The sequence below is a fragment of the Scedosporium apiospermum genome (genome assembly GCF_000732125.1).
Source record: "Scedosporium apiospermum strain IHEM 14462 chromosome Unknown SEQ_SAPIO_0086, whole genome shotgun sequence".
Lineage (NCBI taxonomy): Eukaryota > Fungi > Ascomycota > Sordariomycetes > Microascales > Microascaceae > Scedosporium > Scedosporium apiospermum.
In genome coordinates, this window is record NW_015971787.1 from 1,476,809 (window position 1) to 1,494,989 (window position 18,181).

At 50.4% G+C, this 18,181-nt stretch overlaps 5 protein-coding genes and 2 pseudogenes across 5 annotated transcripts; 3 read left to right on the top strand and 4 right to left on the bottom strand.

The window, feature by feature from the left end:
- Positions 1-2,567: 2,567 nt before the first annotated feature.
- Positions 2,568-3,774, top strand: SAPIO_CDS2641 (Uncharacterized protein; the record flags this gene model as incomplete). Its single annotated transcript, XM_016785610.1, has 2 exons — positions 2,568-2,877; positions 2,987-3,774. The coding sequence occupies 2 exons, from the start codon at positions 2,568-2,570 to the stop codon at positions 3,772-3,774; spliced, it is 1,098 nt and encodes a 365-aa protein (XP_016644986.1).
- A 1,231-nt stretch (positions 3,775-5,005) lies between these two features.
- SAPIO_CDS2642 lies at positions 5,006-6,088 on the bottom strand (annotated as a pseudogene; the record flags this gene model as incomplete).
- Positions 6,089-6,506: 418 nt separating this feature from the next.
- SAPIO_CDS2643 (uncharacterized protein) lies at positions 6,507-7,629 on the top strand (the record flags this gene model as incomplete). Its single annotated transcript, XM_016785611.1, has 2 exons — positions 6,507-6,542; positions 6,610-7,629. 2 exons carry the CDS (start codon positions 6,507-6,509, stop codon positions 7,627-7,629), a joined length of 1,056 nt encoding a protein of 351 aa, XP_016644987.1.
- A 385-nt stretch (positions 7,630-8,014) lies between these two features.
- Positions 8,015-10,001, bottom strand: SAPIO_CDS2644 (putative sugar transporter protein; the record flags this gene model as incomplete). The annotated part of the gene is made up of 4 exons (XM_016785612.1): positions 8,015-9,385; positions 9,448-9,460; positions 9,527-9,626; positions 9,719-10,001. The coding sequence occupies 4 exons, from the start codon at positions 9,999-10,001 to the stop codon at positions 8,015-8,017; spliced, it is 1,767 nt and encodes a 588-aa protein (XP_016644988.1).
- Positions 10,002-12,013: 2,012 nt separating this feature from the next.
- On the top strand, positions 12,014-13,520 carry SAPIO_CDS2645 (uncharacterized protein; the record flags this gene model as incomplete). Its single annotated transcript, XM_016785613.1, has 3 exons — positions 12,014-12,231; positions 12,343-12,637; positions 12,792-13,520. 3 exons carry the CDS (start codon positions 12,014-12,016, stop codon positions 13,518-13,520), a joined length of 1,242 nt encoding a protein of 413 aa, XP_016644989.1.
- A 768-nt stretch (positions 13,521-14,288) lies between these two features.
- Positions 14,289-14,918, bottom strand: SAPIO_CDS2646 (annotated as a pseudogene; the record flags this gene model as incomplete).
- Positions 14,919-16,650: 1,732 nt separating this feature from the next.
- SAPIO_CDS2647 (uncharacterized protein) lies at positions 16,651-17,960 on the bottom strand (the record flags this gene model as incomplete). The annotated part of the gene is made up of 2 exons (XM_016785614.1): positions 16,651-17,348; positions 17,585-17,960. 2 exons carry the CDS (start codon positions 17,958-17,960, stop codon positions 16,651-16,653), a joined length of 1,074 nt encoding a protein of 357 aa, XP_016644990.1.
- Positions 17,961-18,181: the final 221 nt, after the last annotated feature.

An 18,181-nucleotide genomic window follows, 5' to 3' on the forward strand; every position in this document is an offset into this window, starting at 1 on the left:
ACCGACCTTTTCCTGCATCCTATCAATCTACCTGGCCATTTGGTCTGGACTGGAGTTAACCATCTCATCGCCTCCAGGCGTCGAGTGCATCCAACAGGTTGGGCGGACTGGTTAAGCTGATTTAGGTGTTTTGGGGCTAAGCTCTTAAGGACGGTATACTAATAGTCTTATTACGAAGTTTTCGCTCTCGATTCTCGGAGTTTAAAGTCTTCCTAGCGGTAACAGCCATGCAGCGCAATCTAATCATTACCTTCGCTCTATTTGCGCTCTACCCGTTGGGCAAATACATCGAAACCAACCTGCAGTGGGCCATATGCGATGCAGATCCCCAGACTGTACTCTAGAGGCTCGGCGAAGATGGTACCCGTAAGCTATATAAAAAGACCCCTATCACATACTACAACACCAATCCTCCATCCTATTTCTAGGGTGGACTCATATTCCACACAAAAACCAGACGTAGCGAGAAGCTTTCAGCCATTAAGGTTCATCTTGACCTGAAAACATCAAACGCCCCAGAGGGATTCTTCCACCACAAGGAGGCTCCCATAGTCAAGGCAGATTTCAATACAAATACACTAGACACACAGAAAATATTCCTCTACGTCTGGGACCAGAATGGCAATCGATACATACTTCACTTATCAGATACAATCACTCCTAGCCAGGAGAAAGAAGCTTCTGGACTAAGGAGCAGATTCAGTTCGCTAAGCGTTGCCGGAACATCACTTAGGAGACTCTTGTCGGGTGTAGGCTGAACCCGAATCCTAAGTAACGCCTGAATATCTTCGGTTACAGGGCTGTTTTTGACGATGTGCAGGTGGGTTTGTCTTACCTGATGGAGCTTAAAGTAAAAGTTCACAAGCACAAGGGAAACGAAGTTTACAAAAAGATCAGCAACTGCCTAAGAGAGTGCAGCATTATCTTATGTTATAAGTAGGAGTTAAGAACTATAAGACTGTTCTAAGTTATAGGTTATAATGGGAATTATCATAATATAGTTAAACAGCCTAGATAGTATTGAGACGGAGCAGTGCAGCCTGCCCGCACACCACAAGAAATGAGAAAAGAAGAAGAAGAAGAAGGAAAGAAGAAGGAAGTGGTCAAATGGTCAAGAATGGTTCCTGCAAGAAGCTGCTGCAATTCCGCCTGCAGGAATGGAAATGGAACGTCGGAATGGTTGATCAACGGGAATAGAGCCGTATCAGAAAAGAAGAAGGCTTCCAAATAGGGGGAAGTCATGAGGTGGTGGAAGAGTCAAATAGAGGACACTTCCACACACAAAACAATAGAAGAACTGTCCGGAAATAGGGCCAGACGAGAACTATGATAACTGACTGAAAGGAAGTCAATTAGAAGAAGGACTAAAATAACTGCTGAAGAACATGACTTGAACTTGATAACTTGATGATGAAGAACTTCTGGAATTTCTCCTGGAAGAAGGGAAGGAAAGAAAAGAATATGCCCCTATCCTTGTAAAGGAAGAAAGTTCTTCCGCCCTGCCCTTGCGGCCCATGAGAGAACTGCACTAATTACACTGCAGTCACCTTTTTCCCCGTCTCAGTATGCTGACACGAGAACTAGTTATATCGGAGGTAGTTATGGATATATAATACTTATAGGCTTCTAAAAACAAGGTTCTGGGAAATGTGAGAATGTTCAATCTAAATAGGTGAGAAAGTTTCGGAATGGTTACTCTAATCAATTTAAATGAATTGTAAGGAAGTCCCAAAACGGGGCCTTGTAAGGTAAACCTCTCAAAGCGGCACCTAATACAAGGCGTCGCTGAAATGGGACTAATGTATGATCTCTGGAACAGTCTGATGCCATGGCAACCCTGAATGTGTATTGCTTCTCTTCAATTCTATCCTTCATACATATCTTTAAGGAAGGACCACTCTATTTTAAGAAGAAGACTATATATTTATTGAGACCGTACATTCTCTCTAATCTTATAGTCTCTCGCCATTTTCGTGTCAAGCAGAAGCTTCCGGCTACCTCATGGGAAATTGTCCATCCGCAGTTAGCAGATGGAAGATGGTACCAAACTTATCCACTTCGACCATCAGCAGTGTATCCAATTAGCTAGCCCCTTCACCAGGATAAACAACCTCAAGTGCGAATGCGTCCGCCTGGTTGTTCTTAGTATTCGCGAATGAGCTTATTATTTAAGCTTGTTGTTTGCCAGAAAGAGTCAATTCTAAGAAACCCGGAGTACTTGTAGTTGTCAAGGAAGTTAATATTTCTTAATGCTGAGACGGCCTGACCGCAACATCACACATAAAAAGAAACAGGAATGCCCAGCGCAGTTAACTTGGAATTCGCTTTTGGCGCCCACTGCCAAGAAGGCGGATTAGTCAGCCTTTACCCTGATCTGGACAATATATCTTTTCACGCACGCTATACGCGAATACGAAGTAGATATATCTACATCGACGAAATGTCGTCGAATCACCTAACTTTACCTCGATAGATTATATCTGAGTTTCTTAACCTGCTCGTCTGTTCCGCTAGGTAACACCCTACTTGACGTTTTTAAGTCCAGGTCTTATTACGTGTATTGCACTATGACAGCTCGGCCTAACTATATCGACGACCCACGATTTAATCAGACCTTTGAACTACCCGCAGATCCAGCCAAGGGTCGCGTCAGCCCGTTTAAGGTCAAATATGCCGACTTCGGCTATCGAAACAAGACTCATCCCGAGCAAGAAAACGTGCTTTTATTCTTTGCGCCAATGATGGGATCGCGCTTGCTCCACATCGCGAAGGATGATATCGCAAGGAAGCACAAGATTCGCATTATCAGCCCCGACAGACCGGGCATTGGGGGTACTGATGTGGTTGATCAGAAAATTCGCATGAGCTTTTGGCGTGGTGAGCTTTCCCAGGTTAGCCTACGCTACCCAAGTTAGCATTCAAGATATAATACCTCGGATGCTTCGTATTACACCCTGGGAACTAATAGTGTGGTGACTTGGACCAGAGGTGAACATAGCGCTGCTCAGACACCTTGAAATTGAACACGTCTCTGTCGCCAGCCATAGCGGCGGCACAATCTACGCTCTCGACTTCGTACTAAACTACCCTGAGATTCTTCATCCAGAGAGACCGTACCTTGCCATCGGTGCACCCTGGATCCTCCCTTCGCATACAAGCTCAGCAACTATGCGAATGGCTCAGTTGCTGCCTGCTAGCATAATTGACCACACCGACAAGTTTGTGAGTCTGATAAACAATTATATTAGTCCTGCCGTTGCCGCCTCGGTCGGTTTTAGCCAACCCGTCATTCACAAACTTGCCCCCCCAAGACCGGAGTCTGCAAGCGATGTCAGAGATGGAGAAGACAATGATGGCATCAGATTTGAAGAGGAGCTCTTGCAAGATATCATAAACCACATATACACCGAGAGTACAAAAGGCATCTCGGACGATGCAGTGCTATTCATGCAAAAGAATGAGGGTGTTTGGGGCGACTGGGGAGATTACGACACTCTCGTGCCGCGTTTAGAGCAGGCTCTACGCACCGCCGGAAGGAGATTGAGTATCGACGTCTTTTTCGCGGAGAACGACTTCATGGTTGGAGATGGAGGTACTAAGGGTACGCTGTGGTTTGATCAATGTTGGGATTTGCAGCATGAGGATGGACCCATTAAGTATCGTAGCACAATCGTCAGGGGCGCAGACCACAATGAGATATGGAACCTGAGATGGGGTGCCGCTCAAGTGGTGCTTAACAGGATTAGCCCGTCAGTCCCTGATTCCTCATCTTAAACCCCCCGCCAACTTCTGTTTTTCCCTCTGAGTCATTCAGCTGCAGTGGTATCCGGTCTGGTTTAATAGAAGTTTGCTGGTTATGATTATTGTTGCTTTTTATCATTACCTCTCTTAAAATTTAAAGGGCCAACAGGTGTATACATAAGGCCAAATCTCAGGACTTCACGTGAAGGGACTGGGACCTTGTTGTTACTCTTCCTATGGTTCTGCCATCATCAAACGGATCCGATCCGACTCCCTTCAAGGAACGTAGGTTGTGTCTGCGGCCGTTTCTGTAGTTGCTAGTGGTACTCGTCTGCCTATCCGTTCTGTCGGTGTCGGCTAGGAATCAGTGTCCCTCTTTTCTGGGTTGCTAGTCTATGTGTACTCAATGTTGTTCTTTGCCTTATAATCCTGGTAAGCCTTATCCTCCTCCCCTTCCATTCTATTGTCCTTGTCACTGTTGTAATCAGGCTGGTCTATTCCCAGCTGTACCAAGGCTCGACATAATATGCGATCCCGCCCTTCGGCCTGTAAGCCTTTAATCTGACACCGCGATTGGCCTTCCCCCCCATCCCTGAAGCCGCCGCCTTCAGCAGACGCGTCCTCGATGCGAACAAATGTTTAAAAGGCATTTGACAACTTGATCTTTCCAAAATGTCCACATGGATTCTGCCTCCTGGCTAAAGAGGTTATCACGGCCAGTGTTCTTATACAGCGTCTTGGCTGTCTCGACTGCAGACAACACAGCTCGCCTTGCTGTTATGACTGCCACACCGCCTGGGAGCACTGATATGGTAGAATCAGCGGCTAGTTCCAGCACATTGATAAAGAAAAATCATAATCTGAGCATATCCAAGAGCTTCATCGTTTTGCAGGGGCCTTATCGTGAACAGCACCCACCTTTTCCTGCACTTCATTAGTTGATACGCATTAAGGAGGGCCATTGACAACACAGGTCACAAAAGACACACCCGTAGGAAGAGAAAGCAGCAGATCTAATGGATCGTAAGCTATATTCACTACCTGTTCTGTTGTGTATGTTATATGACGATTTGATAACCGACTCCGCCTTGACCTCACCAGGAAGCGCCTACTCTTCCGTGACAGCGGAACTCTCATAGAACTCATATACATCCGTGAACTCGAAAACGAGTCAAGAACGCTTGGCGTTGATTGATTACATACCACGCGTCGGTCCCTTCGCCAAGTCCACAGTCTCCAATCTCGTCGGATCTAAGTCGTAACATTAATCATCGAAAAAGGAAGAGTCATCATCTGAGAAGTCGGATTCCGGCCGCCCCGAGTACTCCTCGACGGTCTCACCATCTTCATCCCACGCCACATCGCCTTCTAGTATCATGGTCTTCCCCGTCAACACATCCAGCGACTGCCTCCGAAAGTTCGGATATGAATGAGTCAGGATCCTCACGGTCTTCGGGGAAGCCATCCGCGCCGCGAGAGCTTCCGCCTGTTCCCGCATGTCTGCCTTCAGCTGAAGAAATCCCCAACTCAAAGGACCGCATTGTCTCGAGTGAGACGCCGAAGTTATCCCTCCTAAATTCAAATCAAGACTCAAGTTGACAACCACCGTACTCACGCGTAGGCTGCCATTAGGATCTCGGGGTTTCAGGACATCGGGGCAAATGCTGCGCATGCGTACGTGAAGGGTTCTAAGAGTCCCAAGAAGGGTCCCGATGGCGGTGCAAATATGACCACCCGCATCCCCCCCACGCCCTCTTGATGAAATCAAAAAGTTGGTGGATAGGTCGAGCACGAGAACGCTCAGGTTCTCCACTGAGAGTAAGGCGCGCATCGTGGGTAGTGAGAGGTAATAGTAGCCGTCATAACTAGGAAGAGGCGCAGGGGCGGGATAGCCCCAGGCCTGTATACGCAAGACGCGCAACCTGCGAGATTTCTGAGCCATGATTGCAAGCTGCGCGAGGTTGGTGTCTAGGTCTTTTAGCCAGGTCTCGAGCGCATTGTCTCCGTGAAACTCGTCTGGAGCGGGAGGAGCGTTCGAAGCATTGGATCCCTGGCGATAGCGGTATTCTTGGTAGAAACGTGAGATACGGACTTGATCTCCCCTTATCTTTAGGAATAGGGCTTCCAAGCTGTCCTGAAGCGGAGATGGCTCCTTCGTAGCCCCGGAGGAGACCAAAACTCGCAGGTTCTCAGCAGAAAGTGTGATGTTCTTCAAGAACGTTGGGCGAGCGAATTCAAACCAGAGCTTGGAGACTGTGAGATGGGCTAAATTCTCGCGGAAAAAAGACGAGTCGATGTGATCAAATATTTGTGTTAAAATCTCGGGAGGTAAACTTAAAAGTGACATTGTTGAGAAGTGAGGAGCGACGAGAAACCCGTCTGTGGGCTTTCTCGAATCAACCGGACGAGGTCGAATGCACTGATTGATGCTGTTGATAATCATAGAGGCTTAACAATTAAACCGCCCGCAAGAGAATAAGTACAATTGTACAGGGGTCCAGCGGAGCCGCCTATCGATTGACCCCTGTAATTGACACTTGTTAAATTTAGCGCCCGAGGCTGACATCAAACATCCTCAAGCTCAGAAGTACCAACTATTGTACCCTTCAATCACGGCTGCCTCATTCTTTAACTCGAATTCTCGACACAATCCGCCTTGATCCTAACCTCGACGCTTACACATCACCCTCAATCCCCATGTTGTTACAATAAGACTACGCCGTCCCCCCATATCCGTCGCCGTCCACTCTTTCAAACCACGAAAGATGCTCTCCCTCATCGGTTGGTGGTTCCTCCCATCAGTAAGTCCCCGAATCCCCTTCCCGTTCTCTCCCAAAACAACATCTCTAACCCACCCTTCTCCCCCAGCTCGTCGCAGGCTGGACCCAATCCATCTGGTACTCTCTCACCATCCGCGCCGGCGACCCCAAACCCCAACCCGGCCACCCCCGCTTCGCCCGCGACCGCCGCACCATCCAAATCCTCGTCATCTCCCTCTACCTCCTCTACACCATCTACGAAGCCTCCTGGGAGCTCCGGCGCCAAGGCAACTTCTACACCTACCTCGGCCTGCCCCCCACCGCCTCCGACCGCGAGATCAAATCCCGATTCCGCCGCCTCGCCGCCGTGCATCACCCGGATAAAGCAGCCCAAGGCACCACCTCCGACGGCTCGGAATTCATCCGTCTCAAGATCGCTGCTGATACGCTTCTCAACGAGGCGAGTCGCTTCGCCTACGAACGCTTCGGGCCCGCCGTCATAGAATGGAAGGATTGCGCCTCAAGGTACGAATATGCCTTTAGGGGCACGATCATGGGCGTGGTCCCTCACTACGTAATCTACGCCGTCGTCCAGTACGTCCTCGGATTTTTCGGGTATCTCGACTTCGCGCGCTATTGGCGCTGGTTCTTCCTCGTCGCCATGGCCGCCTTCGAACTTCACATCACCACCCGACCATCCTCCACCCTCCTCTCCCTCCTCAACCCCGTCCTCGAGTCCCCGCTCTTCAGCCACCCGCCCCTGCTACAGTTCCAACTCGTCGCGTTGGCCCGCAGACTCTGCGTCACCTTCTACATCGCCCTCTCGCAGATCGGGCCCCTCGCGTTTCCCTCTAAGACTCCTGGCGACTCCGACAAGGCCGTTCACGCGCAGATCGACCGCGTCACTGCGCTGGCTAACGAGGTCGATGAGCTCTCGGGGAGGTTGTTGGACGTGGAGCTGTCGCCGTTCAAGGGGGATGAGGAGATGCTGAAGACTGTGAGGGGAAAGATTGCGGAGTGGTTGGTGCAGAATACGATTCGGGCGGATCCGATGGTCAAGGATGCTATGGGGCAGTCGTTTAGGAGGAGGAGGGTGGATGCGCCGGCGGGAGCTAAGGGAAATCGGTGATTGGATTCAGCGGTGTACTTGTATCCGGACTGCTTCTTTTACTTCTCTGTTTTTGTCTCTCCCATCTACGTTCTGTCTTTGATTTCGCTCTGTTGGCATGTTTGCAAGCTTGCAATTAGGTGGGCGCAAAAGGTTTGGATGGCTTCATATCGGGAGACTCGAGTGTATGGTTTGCTATCAAAAAAGAGTGTACAATGTAGAGAGCTAGATATATACCAAGCGTGTAACGCAGATTGTGCTCGTTCACATGAATATAAAAGCGACCTGTGCCTGATACAAAACAACCGCCCCTGTGTATAGACCATGTGTATATGCTTTTGTTGTTGCGCCTGTCAACAAACATGATAACCCTTGAGAAAAGATAACAACCCTCTCACTCGCCTCCTCACAACATCTGTGCTCCCCTCGTCTCAACCGGAATCAAACAAACCCCCACAAACGCCGAAAAAATCAACCCCCCGGCCAAGAAAACCGGCTCACTCCTCCCATCCCCGGGAACATTCGCCGCGAGTATCGGCGCCATCAGCCCTGTCAGCCGATTCAAGAAGCTCGCGACACCCGTGCCCGCGCCTCTAACGGGGGCCGGGAACACCTCGGGGGTGAAAGCGTAGAGGACGCCGTACATGATATTCTGAGTAAAGGCCTCGATGGCCGAGAACAAGAGCTGCGAGGAAGGGGTGGTGCCGTGGGTGACGAAGAGGATGAGGAAGACGGCCGAGGCGAGGGTAGAGAGAGCGAGGGTGCCGCGGCGGCCGAAGAAAGGGGAGGGGTGGTCGACTAGGTAGGTTGCTAGGAGGGAGCCGGGGACGCCGGCCATGGAGGTTATGGCGTAGTTGCGGTAAGTTTCGTTGGAAATTTCTGGCGCGGCGGCGGAGGAACCGTCGTCTCGGGGAGTGAGGGTCGATTCGGTGGAGGAGCCGCTGCCGCCGTGGGAGAGGTATTGGGGGAGGAAAGCGTTGAAGAGGGGGTAGCCCATGCCGATGGTGGCCCAGCAGAACCACAGCAGTGCCGTGGCCATGCCGAGCTTTCGAGTGTTGAACAGGGGGCGCAGACGGTCTGCTGAGAAGGAAGTGAGCTTCTCTAGTATGACATTCGCGGCGGAGACTCGAGGAGGGCGAGTTTCAGCACGCGCGGCGTCGTCGACGACGGCATCCAGGACATCGGTGGTTAACCAGGTCCTGGCACCGTTTTTGTAAGCAATACCCTGTACCACGGCGACGGCTTCGGCATATCGACCGCGACTGAGGAGGTACTTGGGTGACTCGAAGAGGTGGAAGACGAAGCATCGCACGAGGAACATGATGAAGGTCAGAACACCAATGGCAAAGACAAAGTGACGCCATCCCTCATCGGCAGGCCAATTCGCAATAAAGAACCACGCAACAAGCGAGGCGACGAGCTGACCGATGGGCCACCAGACGGAAAGCAAAGTGAGTAAGGAGCTAGAAGCGTCTGGGAGGAACTCCAGAAATAGCGCGCCGTCTACGGGGAGATTTCCACCTACGCCGAAACCGAGGGCGCCGTAGAGGAAGCAGACCCAACCCCAGCTAGGCGCGTAGGACGCGAGCATGCCGAAGACACTTGTTATGAGAAGGGTCATGTTGAAGGCGATTCGGCGGCCGAGGACATCGCTGCCGACGCCCCAGACGAAGCTGCCGAAGCAGAGACCAAGAAAGACTGCGCTGGTGGTGTAGCGGACGGTCTTTTCGGCGACGCCAAACTCGGCGGAGAGAGATGGTAAGGTCAAGGAGATACCCTAAGTCCTGGTCAGCGAGATTCCCTTTCAATATGGTAATTAGGCTTGAACCTATTACTCACTTGTAACCAAAGACTAGAGATCAAAAAAAAATGTTGTTAGCCATCTGGTACATTCCAAACGGGGCGAGTTAGAACCTACTTGTCTGCAAACCAGCCGAAGCCGCAAAGAATGAAGAGCTGCCAGTTATAACTCCCCATGCCGATATCCTGAATGGCCTTATTCACAACCTTGGAACGGACTGTAAGAGGATATCGTCAACATCAAGAATGCTAGCCGAGAAAGTCTCGAACTTGGGCCGGCAAGAGGGCGCCCTTCCCCGGGTTAACATACGCTCATAATCAGAAGGGATTCCGCGAGCACCCTTCCTCACTTCCCTTCTCAACCCCTCAATCGAGTACTCGGACACGCTCATCTCCAACATGCCCGTTTCCTCATGCTCGCTGTCCTTTCCGCCCTCGTCGACATCCGGGTCTTTCATAGGGTCGGGGCTTTCATTTCCCACGCGAGCCGAATAGCTGTGTAAATGGGCGTCTTCAAGGGGGATGATGACGCGCTCAAAGTCAAAGGCCGAAGGGGTCCGCGGCCACGGGAGGTTCCAGTGGAGGAGCCTCATTTTGAAGGTGTCGAGACAGATGTGTGCTACTATACGGAGTTTGGGAAAGGAGACGGCTCTTACAGCCTAGCCAAACCCTCGCCTATGAATGATTCCTGGATCCCGAAAGGTCCACGGGATGTATCCGACGAGGCCGATGAGGAACCCGGACATCAAAGTCAAGGTACAAGTGAGTCCGATGACAACTTGGCGGCGATGAGGGAGGATGCGAGGGAATCTATCCAGATGTCGATTTCATGCCCTAGATCCGGTTTGTTCTATATGCGATAGAGTTGATGAGAGACGATAAACGATTTGTAATGAGCAAGGTCTAAAACTTGGAAGATGAGGTGTCAGGATAAGGGCGCCATCCCGGTATGAAATTCACCGAGATCAATGTACTTCAGAAATGAAACACCAAGTTGATTGGTCAAGGGATGAAGGGGGAACCGCTTGATCCGGAAGTTACAGTGGCCGGGTGGAGACAGCTGGCATTAAGAAGTGCTGAGACGTCATGTCCAGCATCGTGAAGCCCCAACGAAACCAATGGAAGCAACTGCCAGCCGACTGATCTGATACAGATTCAGTGGTCTAGAACAGGAGCGAAGAATAGACCTCGATATACTAGTTTACAAATTGGCCACATAAATACCAAAATATGCTGTTAAATTTTCATCCATGACGAACCATTGTCGTTTTCCCCTTGGTCAGCACAGCCATCCACTTGTAAACTATCAATAAGGGCTGTGGCAATGCAATGCTGGAATTGAGGTTTTTACAGTGACGTCAGCGCATGAGGAGACCCTGAATAGCTTTCCGGTTCCAAGGTGTCAGCCTCAACATCTCGCTCCTTTAGGGAATAGCGCCTCTTCAATCAGGATACGCATCTCGCAAATGTCCCTTTAACTTTCCCATCATACGTGGATATTCGTGTTGGTATGCGTGTGGGTATGAACTTTACGTGTTCGGAAGACGGAGAAGCTCCCTTCAGGATCCTCGACATCAATCTTCGTCATGAACCTAATCGATTAAAAAGTACCAAATACATCCGTGATAGTCGAACCTAACTAACTTAACATCAGGTACGAAGTCCTCTGTTAAGTATCATCAGCTGCCCTCCATTCTAATCTGTAGCACCAGGCACACCCCGCCATCGACCTTTCTAGACGCCGCGTCCAGGAGCACGTCAGGACCTGCGGGGTATTCGTCGCATCATCGTTGCGCTCCCTCGATCCCAACACCTGGTCATCCTAATATCGTCTTAGGTGGATTGACACAGCCATCGCTCGCCGTGCTGTTCCTCATCTACTAGATCCGACCGGAGAATTGTTGGGGTTTAAGAAAAAAAACAGAAGATATAAAATCGCGGGATCGAAGGGAGGGAAGGAATCATCCAAATTTAGCTCACCAGTAACAAAATTAGGAAGGGAAGAATCACCACTTGCCACACCATCTCACTGCTCCGTACCCAAAGCAGGAACCACCTGATCCTGACAGTTCTAGCTCTCCTTCCTTTGTTTGAAGTCATCGAGTACATAGCTTCAATTGTTCGTCTCCACATTCAAAACTGTTCTGTACCTTTGACAACTTGTACCTACAATTGTGCTCCACGATACGCTAAGCCCAGATCCGTGCATCTCCGTCATTGGCCTCGACAATAGCGTAGTTTCAGCTTCTCTCACCTCTCCTACCTCTCTCTCTCCCTCTCTCGTCCCTAGCACCGGAATCCTATCATTTTTCTGTCGCGAAGCATCAGAGGACACGTCTCTACCTTCGTTTTCTGCTCGAACCGTCCTTGCTTTTCAATCAAATTGTCCGGGGCTCTGACTATCAGATTGTCTCTTAGTCCTTCCTGCGTATCGGATCGCCATACCCCGCCATGATCTCCTCTATCTACTAACAAGCTTATGTTAAGCGCGCCCTCTGCTATCAAGAGGGGAATAACCGCAATCCAAATCGGAACTTGTTTGAATCGGAATCCTCTGCCCTTCGAGTTTTAAAACACTCTCCCGTTCTTCATTTCCACTGTCGACATGGCTGTCCTGGTCGACCTGCAGCCGGCTCCTGGAGACCGGCAGCGCATTACGCCCATTCGCAATACCTACTCAAGCGACATGCACCGCAAGGCCGTGCAACACAGCAACATGCACATCTTCCAAGAGGAACCTACCGAACCTAAAGAAGCTCCTAGCAGCGCTCCCGACTCGACAAAATCTACCAACTTGCTCGGAACAGCTCTATCCATCTATCCGTACGTAAATCGTTCTCTGGGCCAATTTCCCCAGTCTACCAAAAACAACTAGCTCTCTCCAATCCTAGAGGGCAAATCACTAACATCTTTTCCTTCTCTGTCGTATCCTAGAATCGCCGTTGGAGTCGCATCGCACATCGACCTCGTTACGCTCGACAGCCTCTCCCGCACATGCCGCGCCGCCCATGATGGCCTCATTCAATATCGCAAGGCCCTTCTTGCCTCGACTCTCCGCTGCTATCAGGACGAGATGCCTGTGGACCCAAGCGATACTTTCCGGTACCGGGCTAGGGCCGGCATCTGGCACATCCAGCGCGAGAATGATGCCTCTCTACGGAATTTCCATGGAAAGGCGGGCCAATGTGCCAGGGATATGGTGGCCGAATGTCGGCGCTGCTCAAGGGTGGTTTGTCGGGTAGGCTTGCCTTTCTGATGTCGCTAACGGGGACTGTGTTATTTGAAGACTCAACTATTTTGCAAATCACATCGACACATATCCATTATATGATTTTGGGTCGTGAAAACGCTCTTTTCTGACTAACCTTGCTGTAATTTCCTAGAATTGTGCAATTAAGCCCCCTGAGCCAAAGGCCCTCAAGGAGAGACATCGCCGTCTTTGCCAGACTTGCACCGAAGCCCCGCTGAAGGACCACATCAACCCCATGCTAGATCCGGACACACCAATCTCTTCGAATGTAATCCAGCAGGGAATTTGCCAGTGTGAGACCTTGGGAGTCTGGCTCTGCCAGCCATGCGGAAGGTCCATTCGTGGCAAAGACCAGACCTACCTACGGTATGTGTCTTCCATCATTCTCAAAAGCTTCTGCCTGTTCCGATCTCGGGGATTGATGAAAGCATCTAGTATCTGGAAATGGCGCAGCAAGTACACTGAAATGGGCATAACGGATGGTGACCGTGGCGTTACTTGCGGTCGTGAAGGCGACTGCCTCGGGGCCATCGAAACCGAAGTCGAGATGGATAGCGCCGGTGAGATCCCTACACCTCCATCCTCATCCCCTGCCCCTGCTTCCCCACCTCACTCGGACCGCGAGAGTCCCGGCGTCGAGCCTCGCTCCGGATACAATGTGCACCCGTTTGAGGGCGCCGGCGGCTGTGTTACGAACAAGACAGTAGTCAAGATCCGTGTTGGCCAGAGCGTACCCGAGTGGCATGACGAGAAGTCCGCCTCTCAGATCCTCGAAAGGGAGGTTGAGGGTAAAGTGCGGAGTTGGTGTGGTTGGTGCTGGAGGGTCCTCCCTGGAGAAGACGACATGAAGAAGAATCAATGATGGGAGGGATTCTTCACTCTCCAGTTCATACATGGTTTGTTCTCTTTTCCTAGTCATCTCTTTCTTTATTAGGCGCAAATAGGTAATGCAAAGGACGGCGGCAAGGTGTCCTGGATCTGGACTGCAGGTCTTCGGACTATGGGAGGCTTGGTCATAATTAGCGGGTACGTTTTCATTTCTCCTCCTTAGGCTTCTCGACGGTATTCTCGAGATTTTGGGTCTGAAGGAGGGACTCTTCTCTCACCGAGGTGGGCTGATTTAAAAACGACCGCAACACTCGCAAGTATTCTTATCAGGGAAAACAAAAAGAGAGAAAAAAAGAAAAATGAAGAAAAAGAACAAAGGGAAAAAAAAAAAAAAAAAAAAAGAAAGCAAACAAAAGTTACGAGTCGTATTTTTATAAATATAAGAGAACAAAAAAATAATACAAGGGAGGAAACCCTAGGAAACCTCCGTTCTATGGCGACAGCGGTTCCTGTTCCATCTATACAAGCGAGACCGTGCAACGGACTTTTGGTGATGTTGGCAGTTTTTTCGATAATCGTACAGAAGAGCTTGGAGCATTCCCGAATCCCATTCCCCATCGTGGTTTGCCTCTTCATCTCGGCCTCTCGACTTTCCCGATTCCTCGTACAACTCCTCTCTTTCATACCAAGATACTTCTTCCGTGGAATACGCAGCCTAGCCCCTTCCTTCCTTGTTCTTCCGCCCAAAAATTAGAGAGAAAAAGGCCGTGACTTGGTACCCCTCCCAAAAGACGTTCCATAATTATAACTCGCCCCTAAACAGCATCTTCTTCCTCTCCTTCCTCTCCTCCCTAGCCTTAATCTTCCTCGGACCCCAAGTAGCCTTCATCCTCATCTCGCCCTGGGCCAACTTCTCCTTATACGCCTCGGGAACCTGATACCTCGTAGCGATCTGCACAAACGTAGTCGAGCAATCAAACTTCTTCGCCAACTTCTTCACAGACCAAGTCTCCGGGTCCTCCGTCCTCAGCTTCCGAATCTCCGCGACCTGCTCCTTAGTCAAGTGGTATTTCTTCTCGGCGACGGGCGCAACGGTAGGCGGTAGATATCCGTTCGCGCTCGAAGCAGCCTCGGCAGCGTCCTTGTGGAAGAGGAGCTGGAGGTTGTTGCTTCGTCGGGGATCGGATTGGGGCAGGAACTTGAAGGGCGTGTGGTAGACCGTCGGTTGGGAGGATGGCGGGTTGAAGACTATTTCGTCGAGGTGAGGCGCCGGGGCGGTGGCTGGTTGGCGGAGAGTGTGGGAGGCGTGTGGGCGGATGCGGAGGGCACGTTTTGTGCGGGCGGTGGTTTGGTGGGCGCGCGTTGTTGTTAGGCCTTGGAGGGGGGAGGGGCGGAGGAGTTTGGGGAGGGGTCTTGTGAGTGTTGAGCTCATTTTTGCGAGAAGAAAGGTTGTGTTGTTTTTATTAAGACACGAACGAGAAGAGAAAGATTTTTTTTTTCTGTTTCGGGGATTTGAGGGTTGGGTGTTTCCGCTAGGAGCTCAATGCGTCGCTTGGTGGTGGTGATAAGAGGCAAGGGACGGAATTGAGGGGATTGAGCTCTGGCGGAGGACAGAGGGATGGGCGGTTGACTACGCGGTGATGGCGTCGGTGGAGGTGCTGTCGGCTCGCGTGAGGTTTGAAAAAGTTGCTGAGGAAGTTCGGGATTGAAGCATCACAGAGATTTACGCTGGGTTATGTAAGCGGATGTACAAACCTCGAGGTACACTCGAAAAGAGCCAAGCCTTCAAATTGACACTCAATTGGAACAGATTGAACCGTCGCACAGACCTTTGCACCTGAAGAGACTCGATGTGGCTTACATAATGGACATCGAAGTTCAACTACTGTTCATTCAAAGGACCAGCTCATTTTGGACGAGGCATCGCGGGATTGTCCTTCACATTTGACTGTCATAATGGCGGAGCCCATCTACCAGACACTAGGTAAGGCGCCGGCGCAGAGGGGAAAAAGCATTCATATTAGTTCCAGTTATGGTGTCGAGTCACTCTCTTCAGGGAAGGATGGACTTGGAATAATAGTCTTCCCATCGTTTACCCCTCGCATCTTGTTACAATAAGAGGTCACCAGACCTAGGTTTCCCCTCTTTTGAAGAAGCTTCCTTTATGGGTTGAATCGTTTACGACGAATCTAGCCGATTCCTAACGGGGGCCTAGAGAGAAGTCGTTGCATCGACTTCAATGTTCCTTTTGAGGGTGGGATGATGTGCTACTTTGGAGGATGAGTTCTTGAGTATATGTTCAAGAGGGATATTTCCCCTTCACAGATATTTGGGATATTTGGAAGAGCATGACTTGGGCATGACAAGGCTAGCCCACCCACGACACGAGCCGTTTCGTCACGTTCCGTTCTGTATCAATCTCATGTAAAGGTCAAGGAATACACATGTCTGGCTTAAAGACCAATCAACAAAACCACACCAACAGACCTGGAACTCTCTCTCAGGCCTTCCCACGACATTAACTTGGTAGCATCATTCCCTTTTCAATAAGAGCCTCATTGTCGCCAAATATACACATTGTAAGGACCCTAGACACTGTAGCAGGCTGTACATAATTACTAGAAGAGTGACGAGTAAAAAAGAAAGAAAGAAAGAGAAAGGGCAAAAAACATACAACACCAGGGATTCGCTGGTCGTCACCGACCCAACTACTAGTCTGACGCTTCGCAGCTTGTGTTCAGGGGAGCGGACGGGACCCTCAATTATCTGCGAGCTATGGTCGTATGTGCTCGTTTGGTAGGTGTATCCGCTCTATAAAGGGTCGGTTGACAGAAGAAACTGTTGCTGTCTTGGCTTGGTGATGTTCGCATCTGGCTACGAACTTCGTGCAAGCCACTTAAATTGAAAGGGAACTAAATCCCTAAGGACCTTGGTGCCCAGAATGTAAAGAACTACACCACTCACTCCGGAAAACGGTCCACCGCCGAGAAAGGATTACGGAGATCCGTAGAGTAAGTGCCGAGTAAGGGAGAAGATACCAGCTTGATCCGCCGACCAGACTTCCGAGGTCCTCTATCAAATAAACACTCGTATTGAGCCTCGAGCCTCGAGCTTTGAAGCGTTTATGTCCTCAGCTCTCCAGACCAGCAGTTACAATAAGCCCTCTAGATTCCGTAGAAGCCCATGACAATCTTGAATGACTCGTCTTCGAGGAGCTGAGCCGCCGTAAGCCTATTCTCGGGCAGGTATTGGAACCCCCTGTACATAACTTTCAAGGCATGATACCGTTCATTCTCACTAATGTCAGGGCGTAACCTATCTATTTTACTCTCAAGACTCATTTTCGGAACAGTCTTTGTCTGCGGGTCATACCAGTAATCCATATCCGGGTTTGGGTTGAACCAACCCGACTTATCCACATGCTGGAGGTAATGCGAGCCTTTCCAATGGGCGGGAAACGGGCCAAAGGTCTCAATGATGCGGGTCGTCAGTAGGAGTCCCTCTCCCCAGATAGCATCGGTACCCAGGTAAAAGCAAGCGAAGAGATTCATATAAGCCCACATATCAGTGGCGAAGCTTGGGTCTGCGCCGTGGAATAGCTCTGGAGCGCAGAACCTAGCGGGCCCTTGCATCCTGCGCTTCACTGGCGTGCCGGCCTTGATGCAAAGGCCAAAGTCGCCGAGGTAGACATTGCTCCCAACGCAGCCTTTTGGAAACTTGAGTGGTTCTACAAGCTCGGCTTGTTTCCAGGACACTTCATCTAAGAGAATCTTTCGCGGCCGGCCGAATAGTTCATACCTTTGGGCTGTCGTGAGGTTGTCAATGGGTGGCATGTCGAATAGAACAGCTCCCTGGTTCAGGTCTATTAAAGATATTCAGTGTTAGCCGGCTTCCTAGGGAGAGCTATGAGTTGTTTAGAAGGGTTGAGTTAATATATACCCCGGTGGATCATTCCCGCATCATGAAGTCTCTTCAAAGCTAGGAGCAGTTGCTTCGCCGCAGGAACTCGGTGGGAGGCGGGTGGGAGTATACCCCAATTTACAGAGTAATAAAGGCTTGGGCCACGTAGAGGAAGCACCAATACCATATGGCGCTTACCTTCCGGGATGTCGATGTAAAAAGCCCTCTTGCAAATAGTGAGACCCGAAAGATCAACCACATTTTGGATGATTTCATTATGCACATAACACTCGCGTTCACCTTCTTCCCCGGGGACCATGATCTTGAGGGCTACAGATTTATTTTCGTGCATATCCTGGGCCAGCCAAACGGTGGAGTAGCCTCCCCAGCCGAGTTTGTGCTCGACGCGATAGCGCCCGTCATCGAGGACTTCGCCTACGTAGACGGGATAGTAATAGGAACAGCCGTCGCCATAACGTTCGCGTTGTTCGGCTTCTGTGTAGACTTCGCACTCGTCAGATGAGCACATGAAATCGCCATGATCTGAATTGTTGGGGCCGAGATCCGGCGGCATTTTTCTCTTTCTGGTTGTACACTGCGCCTCCTAAATTGTGTTTTTGGGGAGGGTTGAGCTTCGAGTGAATGGAGTTGCTGATTTGAGATTAAGGGTTGGAGATTGGGAAGGGGTTTCGGGAAAAGAACATCGAGCAAAGCGAGGTTGTGACTGTTAAAATATAGTGGTGCGAGGCGACTATGGTCGTTGGCCAGGCACTGCTTTGCGCTACATGCAGAGGA